This window comes from Durio zibethinus, chromosome 19, assembly GCF_047325235.1.
Source record: "Durio zibethinus cultivar Kanyao isolate XHJ-2024 chromosome 19, ASM4732523v1, whole genome shotgun sequence".
Taxonomy (NCBI): domain Eukaryota; kingdom Viridiplantae; phylum Streptophyta; class Magnoliopsida; order Malvales; family Malvaceae; genus Durio; species Durio zibethinus.
The window spans coordinates 8,179,611-8,193,169 of record NC_143180.1 but is presented as its reverse complement, the minus strand read 5'-3'; the positions used below and the strand labels follow the sequence as shown (position 1 = coordinate 8,193,169).

Sequence of the window (13,559 nt, the reverse complement as noted above, 5' to 3'; positions counted from 1 at the left end):
ATTTAACGTATATAATAATAAGAATTAGTTTTTAAAAATAAAAAACCCGACAGCCTAATAAGAAAATAGAAATAAAAACAGAATCGGAGTAAAACTGATCAAAAATTATTTTAACTTTTGTATAATTATTTATCAAATATATTTCTTAATCTACATACATTAAATTATTAAAAAAATCGTTTATGATTTTTAAGTAAAGAAATTTTCTTCGAAAGAATTATTAACGGCAAAATCCAAGGCCAACCACCCCTAATATTAGAGCTGTCGCGGAATTTTAGTAATCCGTGACTTTAAAAACAATAAATGTATTAAATTATTGTCAAGTTGTCGCAAAAAAGAAATAATTATTAACTTGGGTCGTGTAATAAAATGACAATAAACGAAAACTAAAATACTATCTAAAAAATAAATCTCTTTCACTTCTCTTTCTTCAGTTTCTTGCTTCTGATCTCTTCAGTTTCTTATCGCTGTTCTTTTTCTTGAATTTAATTCCAAGGAAAACAAACATGAATTCAAATCACTTACTTCTTGAAGAACCCATCAGAATGGCTTCCATTCTTGAGCCATCTAAGCCTGTAAGTTTTTTCTTTTGCTTGCATGAAACCCAGAAGAATAACACATTTTTTTCTGATAAAGTTTTTTTTTTTAATTTAGTATTTATCAATCTTCTGACTTTTGGGTGCTGAGTGAAATGAAGAGAAATCAAAAGAAGAAATAACAAAGAAAAAACAAAGAAAAACAATAATATTATGTGTATAGAATATACCGAAATTATGCGGCCAAATGGGTTTTCAAAAAAAAAAAGATTAAATCAAAACAGAACTCTGGTATATATAGTTTGAAATTTTCTAAAATAATTGTTTGTTTGATAAGAAAATTTGAAGAAAGTTAAAAGAATTTGAATTTCAATTGCTTAAAGAAACATTTTGGTAGTTAGTATAAATATATATATATATATATATATTTATATATATATAAAAGAAGAACATGGCATGTACTACAACTTTTAGTGCGAACTTTTATTTATTTTTCTAATCTTTAGAAGAATTTGGATGACATAACTGATTTTTGGTTTGAATGTGATTTACAGAGTTTCTTTCCTGCAATGACAAAAATTGTGGGGACACTCGGTCTAAAATCGCGAACTGTTGAAATCATTTCTGGTTGTCTCAAGGCTGGAATGTCTGGTACTACTTTTTTTTTTTTTATTGCAACGTTAGTTTTATGTGATCATAGTCTGAGAATGCAATTTTACTTTAATTTTGGTTTGTTTTCTGAGGTTGTTGATGACAAACATTAAAGCAAATCTTAGTCCCTGTGACTGTATTTTTGTTAGTTGAAAGCCGGTTCAATTTATTTATCTATGTCAGCTATTTGCATCAGGTTCATTTGACTGGAGAATTTAGTTTGCTTCGGACCAAAAATTGCAAAAATATTGTATATTAATTAACTTCTGGATGGAGTCATGTCTTTCTTGGAGTCAAAAGAAACAATGTATTTATAATGTGTTTATTTGATTTGGCATTTGAGGCTGTCTAGGATTGAATTATGATTAATAGAATTAAGAGTTCAATACTTTAGCAACGGTCCACGTGGTTGTTGGCATTTACAATGGGTTTATATATTGTGCTTTGTTTTCTTCAGTGGCAAGGTTCGATTTTTCATTGGGTGATACTGAATTTCACCAAGACACATTGGAAAATTTGAAGATAGCTATTAAGAGTACTAAGAAGCTCTGTGCTGTAAGCCACTAAATACTTTAGTTTAAAACTGACCCTTTATTATTCCTTCTGTTATTTTACTCCATCAAAATCCTTTACTTGATATGTTTAAAAAATGGTTTATTCAACCCTAATAAAAATTTCCTTTTGTTTTGTTTTTCCTTGTAAATTTAATCCTGAAGATATAGAAATATAATATGTTACAAGATTTGACCTGTTATTTCAGATTATGCTTGATACTGGTGGTCCAGAATTGCAAGTAGTTAATAAAACGGAGCACCCCATTTCCCTTGAGGCAGATACAAACGTCATCCTCACCCCAGATCAAGATAAACAGGCTACTTCAAATCTGCTACCAATAAATTTTCATGGTTTGTCGAAGGTGAGCAACTTTTTGTTGGATCGACAAATTTCATGGACTATCTATCTGTTGTCTGACATTTGTCTCACATTTGCATCTTGTATCTTCATGCTCTTCTATTTCAATGTCTTTCAAATGAATTGAAGGAAAATTTTGGTGGTTTGAACTAAAGCTTGTGCATTTTTCTCTGAAAATCTTATTTTGCTACTAAATATTCTATATATAATTATATTTAAAACAGATAATTGACTGGTATTAAGTGTCAAATGTACAGGAACTAGTTTAACATAGTGTTTTGACCAAGTGAAGAATCTTTGTGAAGAGGCTGTAAAATGGTAAACAGCATATGGGTGAACTTCCTTGTGTCCCATGGCATTCGTTATATTTGTGTACTCCTTCCTGTCCTTATGGGTTGTATGTTAATAAAGGGGGATTCTATTGTTCATCATATCCATTCTTCATTTGCTTATTAACTGAATTTCTTTATGCACAGTAGAGGTGACTTTTTCGTTTTTGGATTAGTATTCTGGAAGGGACTTTATTACTCCCATATAGTTTTTCCTTGTCTTCTCTCTCTCTCCCCTCCAAGTTTGACTATGAAAAGGAAGAATGTAGAGTGGTAATTATTCCATTCTAGCTACAGTCCTTGTTCACTCTGTTGTCTCATTTGATGATATATTTGGTCTTGCAGACAGTCAAGAAGGGAGATACTATCTTTATTGGCCAATACCTGTTTACAGGAAATGAAACAACTTCGGTGTGGTTAGAGGTAAGGGAAAATTAAAGGGATGAGTTCATTCTGGCCAGACAGAATATTGGCCTACATCCCTTGTTGGGCTTGTCTTGGTTATTGACTCTTTATTAGAGCAGGACATAGATTGCTTTGCTTGCTAATTATACTTATATTTGAAGTGAGTTTGATCTTATACAAGAAAGCCAGTTACAAATAATGAAAAATATATTGCCTAGAGGATGTGAAGTCGGAGAAGTTGGGAAATTAAGGGCTACTAATGCAGTGTTTGTTTCATGTTCCAGGTTGCCGAGTTGAATGGTGAAGATGTGGTTTGCCTAATCAAGAATTCTGCTACCTTGTCTGGGTCATTGTATACCTTGCATGTCTCTCAAATTCGTATTAACATGCCTACTTTAACTGATAAGGATAAGGAGGTAATTTTCCTATTTCTATCAGATGCTTGTTTAATTTATCTGATGAGCTAATCCATTAGTTGATGGATAGATAGTGTTTATTATATTATGTCAAATCCAAAGGTGAAACCAACACTAATTCAAAGTTTCACATGTAATACTACAACTTAGAATTTTGTTTCACTTAAAAAGATAAGAGAAATAATAAGTTTGTTTGTAAATCATCATTGGAATGATAAAAAATTTTGAGTTTCAAAATCATTTGGCTGTCTTTAGGGCTTTGATTTTCTTAGTGCAGAAATCCCCTAACCGAGCTGCTTAGACCATTGAAAAGAGTACATTTCATAATACAAAAACCCCTAAAGAATCAACTAAAACAGTTACTGCAAAATAGAGTTCCAGCTACTCTAATTTTATGTTTGAAAACTCAAATTCAACATACTTAAAAAATTCATGTGTCTCTGATTGCTCAAACAAGTGAGGTGCCAAAAAATCCATTAGAAAGGCCTTTAAGAGACCTTCCTATTGGTGCCCAATATGTTGTCGGAATGTCGAAAATTTTAAAAGTTTGAAGCTAATGTTAAGGTTTTATATAAATTATTCAAAAATGCAAAACTTTAAAGATTTTGGCTTAGTCTTACCTTAAACCTTGACATGAGACCTTAAGTCCCAAAGTGGCAGCCTCCCTTGGTTGTTGCTGTACATACATACATATATATAAATACATATTCTTTTGATTTAGGGTTAGAGAATAAGTGGTTTTTATATTAGTGGTAAATTCTTGATATTTCCGCTTTGATCCATCCAAGAATTATTTTTTGCAATTTAGTCCTCCTGTAATATCATCCAAAAATTGAATTTATGCAATGTAATCCCTCTTGCTATATTATTCAACAATTAACAAAATGCAACACTAATTAGAATTCTTACTCGTATAAGCTATTCGAATAACAAAATTTAAGGGGTGTTACAATGATAGGCCTCAATTTTGTGCCATTATTAATAGATGCTTATCTTGTACTTCACTAAAGGTACTAAACACACTCGGTTTAGATAGATGATGAACATTTTGTCTGCAGGAGATTGTTTCAATCCATCTAACTGCACAAAAATAATTATTAGCATTGTATTTCTGCTTCAAAGGTTGCAATTTTTGTTAAATTCATTCATGATGTTTTAATATCAGGTTATAAGCACTTGGGGTGTTCGAAACAATATAGACTTCCTTTCTTTGTCTTATACACGACATGCAGAAGATATTCGTCATGTAAGAACTTTCCTGCTTGAAGTTCAGATTGTTCATTATTTCAGCTTCTCCCTTTGCATCTTTATCATCCTGATTTCTTTAAAGTTACTCCCAATTCATAATATTGCTGGCGTGCAGTTATATCTTTTGCCAATTTCTTAGTTACCTTCAACGTTGCTGCGTGCAGGCTCGTGCTTTTCTTTCTAAACTGGGTGAGCTCAACCAGACTCAAATTTTTGCAAAGATTGAAAATATAGAGGTCAGATGGATTAACTGGCAGTTTTTTATCACTTTTGATTTGTACTTGGGGCGTGATTTGATTTTGAATATGAACCTTCTCTTTTATCAACTGCTTGTAGGGATTAACTCATTTTGATGAGATCTTACAAGAAGCAGATGGAATCATTCTTTCTCGGGGAAATTTGGGGATAGATCTCCCACCTGAGAAGGTTAGTTTCTGTTTTTTATCACAAAAGTATTTATCAGAATGGGACTATCTAGGTCATGGTTCTATATGCAGTCTTTGCTTGCAAACTATCATATAAAATGTCAAGGGGGGATTATGGAAAACTGCTGGCAGACAAATATTGGATATTGCATCCTCATTAGTTAAAAAGGCCTTAATTGTGTTACTGAAGGTATCAAGCCTGCGTTTTGTATCTGTCCCATGTCACCACTTAAGTGAAAGCATATATTTTCTCTTCTGATTTTAGTCAGATATCAGCTAGTAATGTGTAAGAAAGATGGTGCATCCATACATCTGAAGAGCATTCACCATAAGACTGCTGTCCAAGTAATGGAGACATTCACACTAATGAAGAAATGGATATTTCATTCTTTTAATTTATTGGACTATATCAGCACCTCCAACTACTTTCTTTTGGTATTCTTCCATTTGGAATTTACAGGTGTTTCTATTTCAAAAAGCTGCTGTTTACAAGTGTAACATGGTTGGAAAGCCTGCCGTGGTCACTCGTGTTGTGGACAGTATGACAGACAACCTAAGACCTACTCGTGCTGAAGCAACTGATGTTGCAAATGCTGTGTTGGATGGTCAATTTTCGTTCCCTTACTCAATGCTTTTTTCTCCTTTCTGTGACTTGTGTGCCAATTTTGGTGGAATCTCTTAATTATGTTGCTGTTATTTCCTAATCTCCTGGAGCCTTGTTTAATAAATGACTTCTGATATGGATTCAAGTATAGTTGGCATCGATTGGAATCTTATTTTTATGTCTACTTTTTGGTTCAGGGAGTGATGCAATTATTCTAGGTGCAGAGACCTTACGAGGACTATATCCTGTTGAGACTGTTTCTACAGTTGGAAAAATTTGTGCAGAGGTGAGTTTACCCTTGATCTGGATGCCCTTTGTTATTGCTACCACCCTAACATGTTTTTTGGAACAGTATATTTTGTCTGTTGAATTTTCCCTTGTTTATATGCATCCCTTTCGTCAAAGCACTTTCCTAACTGAATGGCATAGATCATAGTAATGTTTCTTCCCTGTTATATATGAACCTTCAATCTATCTACCTATCTCAGTTTATTGGTCTTCCCTTAAAGTATATATAAGGTTGCGACGGTTTGTATTCACACTCCTATCAACCTAAGACTGATCGTTGTACTGAAGATGGCCCCCTATATGTGCTCAAGCTATTAAACAAAAAATGGAAAGGAAAACCTATGCTTTATTTCAACTTGGTGGATTTGAGAGATAATTTTAATGCAAGTTCTTTAGTATAAATATTACAAAGCAAAATTATTACTTCCATGTTTCTTGCTGTGATTTTTTAGGACATTATACTATTCTGTTGCCAACTTGGCATTCTTATTTAATTAAATTGCTTTCTGCAGGCAGAAAAAGTATTCAATCAAGATCTGTACTTCAAGAAAACTGTCAAATATGTTGGGGAACCAATGACTCATCTGGAATCCATTGCTTCCTCAGCGGTATTTACTTTTATTGCTTCCTCCTTTAAACTGTTTTCATCTGTGATTCCAAGCTTTGGCATCTTATTGATTATTGCCTTGTAATTTTCTGACTGAAGCATGTTTGGAAGTCATATTTCCAAATTCCCTTCGAAGTATAATTGAATTTAATTTAACACAGGTACGTGCTGCTATCAAGGTGAAAGCCTCTGCAATTATTTGCTTCACTTCATCTGGAAGAGCGGCAAGGTTTTGTTTATTATCTTGTGACTACATTTGTTTGTGTGTGCAAGCATGAGGCTGTTAGTGCCTGTAGTTGTGTTTTTATCATTAATGCAAATGCTTATGATTGGGGTTTCCAACATGTTAATCTTTTTGCTTCTCAGCATCCATTCTCTAATTTGCATAGTGATCTTCCTTCGTGTTATGCAACTATTTTGCTTATACTTCTTTGTTTACTGATTCATGGTTAATTGTAACTTCAAACTATTCTGTACTAGTCTAGGCTGATTGCAAAGTACAGGCCAACCATGCCTGTCATATCTGTTGTCATCCCTCGGCTAAAGACAAATCAGCTACGCTGGACTTTCTCCGGTGCTTTTGAGGTATGCTACTGATGAGATTTTTCATGGTTCCTATGTAGATGAGTCTATTTCACCAGGTCATGTGAGACACTTGAATTACCTTCGGATATTTTAATGCTTTAACTTGGTGCAGAGGAGTTCTAAAAAGAATTTCTTCCTTGTCTCTGTCCTTTAGATACTCATTACCATACTGCATTATCAAATGCTTTTACAATAAATACATTAAATGATGCAACACTGTTCAAGCTATTTGCAAAATTACTTTCCAATTATTTGACATCTGTATGCAATGATTGTTCTGAAAAAGAAAAAAGAACAATCCAAAATAGCAATTGTAGAAAAAGCATAGTTCCTTTGAAACAAGTTGGTTTTCTTTTTGTTAATTGAATGCAATGCTCTATGTGCTTTTTTAGTCATCTTTCTTTTACTGATTAGCTGAATATTTTATGGTTATTTAGTTGAAAACTTGAAATTAAAACTCTTCATCACCCTTTCTTTTCTTTGGATGGTTGTGGCAGGCAAGGCAATCCCTAATTGTCAGAGGCCTTTTCCCCATGCTGGCAGACCCTCGACATCCGGTAAGATTTATTTTATGCTTGTTAGAGATGTTCCCCATCTGTGGAGGGAAATAATAAAGATGAAATAAGATTTGATTAGTTACACAGAACAACCCTCCAACAGAATGTGTTTTACTAGTTTTATATTTGGTCCTCCATTATTGTGATATTCTCATGCTTGTGTTGTCCTCCATTGCTCATCATCAGAATCTACTTAATACTCTGGAGAACCCGCCCTTTCTGAAAATTGAACCCTTTCCGAAGACACTGTTAGCTGGAATAATAAAACAAAGCAATAATCTTCATATGAATCTCATTAAGCGATTTAATGCTTTTCTCACAAGTTGGAATAACAAATGCATACTTCATTTTGCAGGCGGAGTCAAAAAATATGACAAATGAATCGGTTTTAAAGGTCGCTTTAGACCATGGAAAGGCCTCAGGTGTTATAAAGCCACATGACCGTGTTGTTGTTTGCCAGAAGCTTGGTGATGCATCAGTGGTGAAGATCCTTGAACTTGAAGATTAGAATTAATTTTGCACCTAATGTTCATGATAAGTTTTGCAGTTTACCAAGTCCATGGTAAAAAGCATAAATAGACATGCATGCATAACATAAACCCTTGGTGTGGCACACCGACATACCTTCTATGTGTCATATATGAGGTAGCTATGATGAATAAACTTTTTCTTATGAATATTTTGTAAATGGATCAATGCTTTTTCAGCATACTCGCGAGGTTTGCCCTTCTCAATTGTGTGCAATTCTCGCCCTTGAATATTTTTTTTTTAGTGGGAAGGGATTTTTGGGGCTTTTTTAGTACATTTCTTTTGCTACAGTCTCTTAGCAGTTTCGAATCAAGGCAACAAAGAAATGACTAAATTCTTGTTGTCATTTGAGCCAATCATCCGATGGTACTGTCGAGAACTTTGAATATGAATGCCACGAGGTTCTTAAGTTCTTAGAAAAGTGGCATGTTCTAATTACTTTGGCCGCCCATTTGTGGTCATGAAAGAAGCTTGATATTAGTTGCTTCTTTCTTCTTGAATCCACTTTTAATTTCAGTTGTTTCCACAACCCATGCATAATTGGCTTGAAAGTTAAATTTAGCTTCAATTGTTACCTATAGTGGTGAGATTATTGTTATTGATGCAAGCAGCACGTTTCTAGTGTTGGGTTTATCTTTTTTTGCCAACTATTTTCATAATAATATTTTTTCTTGTTTATATTTGTTTGTATCTGAGTCAACAGATATAAAAATTTTCTTGTTAAAATAATTAACGAGATAATTAAAACTAAAATTTTCTCTTTTTTTTTTTTTTTTTTTTGCTTTTGCTTTTAATTTGTTTTTAGAAGAATGTAAGTTGTTTGAGTTTTTCTAAATATTTGCACAATCTCGCCTAACTAAATCTATCATTTTAAAAATAATTTTAAGCTAAATTTAGAATCATTTAAAAGACGAAATTTGGTCTAAGAAACAAATTTAAGGTTTTATAGAACAAAATTAATTATTTATATGTTATTTTTTAATCTTTAAGAAAAATGTTCATTAATTACTTATTATTTATTTATTTGTATTTCTTTTAAAGTTAAATTTATTTGTGGGTAAATTTCACATACTGTTATAATTTATGACTTTTTCATTTACATCTCAGGTAATTTTTTTTTTCATTTATAATCTTATGAATCATTTTCATTATAAAAAATTAATTGTGTTAAAAAATAAAAAATGACGATAATTTTATAATTTTTTCTAAATTCTATTTGGTTTTTAACATTGTAAATGAATCACAATAAATCACAAAATTATAAGTAAAAAGTTTTTCAAAAATAAAAAAAAAATCACAAATCACATTGCGTGTGTACATGTGAAGTTTTGCTTTCACATTTTTAATGTTAAAAAACAAAAAAAAGTTACAGCGTGAAACGAATTTTCTCCTGCTAAAGGGGTCCAATATTTGATTCCCTATAATGACTAAATCACTTGATTGAAAAGCTAGCGATAACAACGGCGCTAATGTCAACATCGGTGCCATCCTTTTAATGTTATAAATAGTAATGTTCATAGAAATTTAAAATAAACTAAATTTTTTTTAATGTTAGGAGTAATTTTTGAATTAATATAAAATATTTAATATAATATTTAAATTTTAAAAAATTTTAATGTATTATTTGAATTATAAATTCATTAATTAATATACTATTTAAAAAGTTATTTATATATTATATATTATCGTTAGAACTAATCATATTAAAGTAAATTTTATATTAATTAATAAATTTAAAATTCAAATATTATATTTAATATTTTTAAAATTTAAATATTATATTAAATATTTTACTATAATTTAATAATTATTCATAATATTAATATTTTTTATTTCATCTCAAAAATCTAATATAATTAATAATTAAGGTCTCTAAAAGATATGGATATATATAAGGGCTTTAACATCTATGTTAGAATAATATTTTCCAAGTCCACCTACAATTATGCCCACTTTTAAGATAAACTTACCTAAGGAATGGATTATCCCTCCAAACTCAAAAGTTCATCTAATGTCTAGAATCGTTTAAGTTAAAAAAAAAAAAAAAAAAAAAAAAAAAAAAAAAAAAAAGGATCCCTTGTAAAAAAGGTCAGATTTGACTTCAACATTCAAGGCACAAGTTTGGCTCAACCAGGTTCAAAAAATTATATTTTTATATATCATATGATTTATATTATATAAAAAATAAAAAATATAATATTATATGTAAAAATTACGAAAATATGTTTAATTCTCCATGTTTTAAACTTGATAAAAAACAAAATTATTAAAAATTAAATAAAAATGTCTTGTTTTATTTTTTTAAAATTTATCCAGACGAATTTAAGTTGTATCATTTATTAATTTAGATGAATTTAAATAAAATTTAAGATTGAAATTGTTAGATCAATTTAAACTTAAATAAATATATAAGGTATTGATATAATATCTAAATTCGACTTAGCCCAATCCATAAATGACTTTGCTTGAAGATGAGATCATACATATTAAAAATAATTTATCCAATCAAATTCGAAACTATACGGAGAATCAAACAATTGAATAGCACTCCCGTAAGTGAAACTAAAAGTTAAGTGTAAATAATTACGTATTTTGTTGATAGAATGTTAGATTTTTAGTATCAATAACTAAATTTCAAATTCTAACAACTTCAAATTAAAAAAAAAAATTAAGTGAGATACTTAAGTAATTGGAGGAATCCAGACAAAACTAAGCTGAAGGTGATGAAAAAAGAAAATAAAACATAAATTTGAAATATATAAAAAAAAAAAGACAAAAAAATTTTGATGGAATTAGAGAAATAGTTTCCTTACTTTTTCTTGTTTTTTTGCAAAAAAAAAAAAAAAAAAAGTTGTTGAGGAAAGACATGAGGATCAAAGTATCTTACAAATTCAATAAAAGTTTGCATTAAATTTATAAATCATTTATAAAAAAAATTACTAATAATGAAAATTGAACTAAAATCTAAAAATAAAAATATTCAATTCTTATCTGTTCAACTTTTTGCTCTCTTTTCGATTAATGTGAAATTTCGCATAAAATTTGTTGAATGTTTGCGCTTCTAATAAAGTAATTCACAATTATTCCAACATTCAACTCTATAATAATTTCTTTCCAATTCAACATTGCATTCTCGTTTTTCTCAGAACAAAAAAGTAAATAAAGCAAGTCAAAAAGTGAAACCATTGTACTAAGATACAAATAATCAATAAAGCACATCAGAAGAAGTCAAAAACTATGGAGCCTTTCTATACCTCTGTCCATACTCCTGCTTCCTTTCATCAGACATTTCCTTATTTTAACTTGTAAAGAAACCGAAGCACTTTCTCACAAACACTGTTAGCCAATCAATATTCCTCTGGATATGGATGAAAGATTGAAAAGGGCTGCTCAAGCAGGAAATACCGATGAACTGTATTACTGTATTCGGGAAGATGCAAAGGTTTTGAGGCGCATCGATGAGGCAGAGTTTGTTGATACTCCACTACACATAGCTGCAGCTAGAGGCCATTCTGATTTTGCGATCGCAATCATGTACTTGAAGCCATCATTTGCCACGAAGCTGAACCAAGACGTCCATAGCCCCATTCACCTTGCCTTGCAGAATGACCGTAAGGAGACTGTGCTTCGTCTACTGGAAGTTGATAAACATCTGGTTCGCGTCAAAGGGAAAGAGGGCTACACTGCTTTTCATTACGCAGTTGAAAAAGGGAACCTTAATCTCTTGACTCGATTTCTCAAGGATTGTCCTGAATGTATTGATGATGCGACTATTCGAAACGAAACCGCCTTACACCTAGCAGCACAAAATGATCGAGTGGATGCTCTTGAAATTCTTGTGCGCTGGCTTCAGAGGACCCATATCTATGGCAAAGCTTCGAGAAAACACATTCTGAACTCCAAGGATAGAGATGGCAACACTGTGTTGCACATAGCTGCTACTAAAACTCAACTCCAGGTACAATACAATATATATCTACAACAGTAATTAACTTTGTGACGATTTTCTTGTGACTTTGGGCACTTTATATTAGGTTTGTTGTGACAAAATTTTTGTGTTACACTATTCTCATAGGTAATTGAGTTATATCGTTATTTTGTCATTATTATAATAATAATTGTGACAATTTAAGTTTCTTTAAAATTAACCCGTCAATATAAAAATATTATTATGACATAAAATAGTTTATGTCTAAAGATTTGTTACTAATAAAATATATAAATTCACGCCAATTAATTTTTAGTTAAGAATAATATATTAATGACAACATAAAGAGTGGTCACTAATGTCACTACTGTTGCATGTTGTTCTAACAACAAAACTTATTCATCACTTCATAATTTACATTTTGTTGTGTATTTTTATTGACTTGATTCTTATCTCTGTTTCTATTCTTTATTTTATCTATTAATCTTGACTTTGATTGATGAATATATATTAAGCAGATGATCAAACTATTATTAGAATGTAAAGCGGATATTATGGAGATTAATATGAAAGATTTGACAGCTTTGGACATCCTTGAGAGACAAAGGCAAGATCCCAACAGAGACATTTGTTTGAATATTCTACGCAATAAGGGAGGTTTGAATGCTTCCTTAATTCCTAGCATTGGACCCTCATACAACAACTTACGATCAAATATCACAATTCTTGAACAAGTAGGAATGGGTCTGGCTGGTCCAATCATAACTATGTCAGTTGAAAGAGTCAACACATTGCTAGTTGGTTTATCACTGATTGTAACAGCCATTTTCGAAGGCATACTTAGTCCACCTGGCGGTGTTTGGCAAGGCGATATTTCCAAGAACACAACTTCCCCCGTCAATGCTCGTGTTGGGAATTCAGTGATGGATCCGACAACGTTCACTGTTTTCATTGTAGTAAACTATGCAGTGTTCAGTTTGGCATGCTTCTCAATAGTTCTCCTAGTTCAAATTGTTACAAATAGTAGTATTATCGCCATTATTGCTGAAGTATTTGCGTCATTGTTAACCTGTTCATTCGTAGGTGCAGCCCGGGTCCTAGTGCCAGCTAAAGCTGATTTTTTGATCCATACAGTACATTTACCTTGGTCTAAATCTCTTGAACTTAAATTGGCACCCGTTTACTTTTTGGCGCTGATATTGATAATGGAAGGGATCAGAAAGTTGTGTCTTATTTGTAAAAGACGGTATCAGGAAGTGTAATTCTACCACCACTGTATATTATAAGTGAATTGTTCTTTTGGAGTTCATTCTCTCAATTTTCACTGTTACAGGGAATAGTGTAAGATATTTTTGTCGCCTTGTCTGATATTTTATTTGTGTTTGAGCGATTTTAAAACTTATTTGGATGAACGATGAAATTAATAATTGAATATATATACTCTGTATAAAAAGAATTATTGAGAGGTTCTGAACATGCCCCCTGTTTTTTTTTTTTTTTTTTTCTTTTTGATTGTTGTATCTTTGACTTTCATGAAGGG

General features: G+C 31.4%; 2 protein-coding genes across 2 annotated transcripts; both read left to right on the top strand.

Annotated features, from left to right (window-relative positions):
* Positions 1-396: 396 nt before the first annotated feature.
* Positions 397-8,297, top strand: LOC111310379 (pyruvate kinase 1, cytosolic-like). The gene is made up of 16 exons (XM_022909790.2): positions 397-575; positions 1,091-1,187; positions 1,645-1,742; positions 1,948-2,103; positions 2,774-2,851; positions 3,118-3,249; positions 4,415-4,495; positions 4,662-4,733; positions 4,834-4,923; positions 5,383-5,527; positions 5,724-5,812; positions 6,327-6,422; positions 6,583-6,650; positions 6,907-7,006; positions 7,504-7,563; positions 7,919-8,297. The coding sequence occupies exons 1-16, from the start codon at positions 507-509 to the stop codon at positions 8,069-8,071; spliced, it is 1,584 nt and encodes a 527-aa protein (XP_022765525.2). The 5' UTR covers positions 397-506; the 3' UTR covers positions 8,072-8,297.
* Positions 8,298-11,455: 3,158 nt separating this feature from the next.
* On the top strand, positions 11,456-13,281 carry LOC149513422 (ankyrin repeat-containing protein BDA1-like). Its single transcript, XM_089748663.1, has 2 exons — positions 11,456-12,049; positions 12,538-13,281. The coding sequence occupies exons 1-2, from the start codon at positions 11,456-11,458 to the stop codon at positions 13,279-13,281; spliced, it is 1,338 nt and encodes a 445-aa protein (XP_089604789.1).
* The last annotated feature ends 278 nt before the right edge of the window (positions 13,282-13,559 follow it).

Excerpts from the sequence above, each read along its gene's own strand:
- LOC111310379 (XM_022909790.2), top strand. The coding sequence starts at position 507 with ATGAATTCAAATCACTTACTTCTTGAAGAACCCATCAGAATGGCTTCC. Across the intron at positions 1,743-1,947 it reads GTACTAAGAAGCTCTGTGCT|ATTATGCTTGATACTGGTGG; the intron begins GTAAGCCACTAA and ends CTGTTATTTCAG. Across the intron at positions 4,496-4,661 it reads ATGCAGAAGATATTCGTCAT|GCTCGTGCTTTTCTTTCTAA; the intron begins GTAAGAACTTTC and ends TGCTGCGTGCAG.
- LOC149513422 (XM_089748663.1), top strand. The coding sequence starts at position 11,456 with ATGGATGAAAGATTGAAAAGGGCTGCTCAAGCAGGAAATACCGATGAA. Across the intron at positions 12,050-12,537 it reads CTACTAAAACTCAACTCCAG|ATGATCAAACTATTATTAGA; the intron begins GTACAATACAAT and ends TATATTAAGCAG.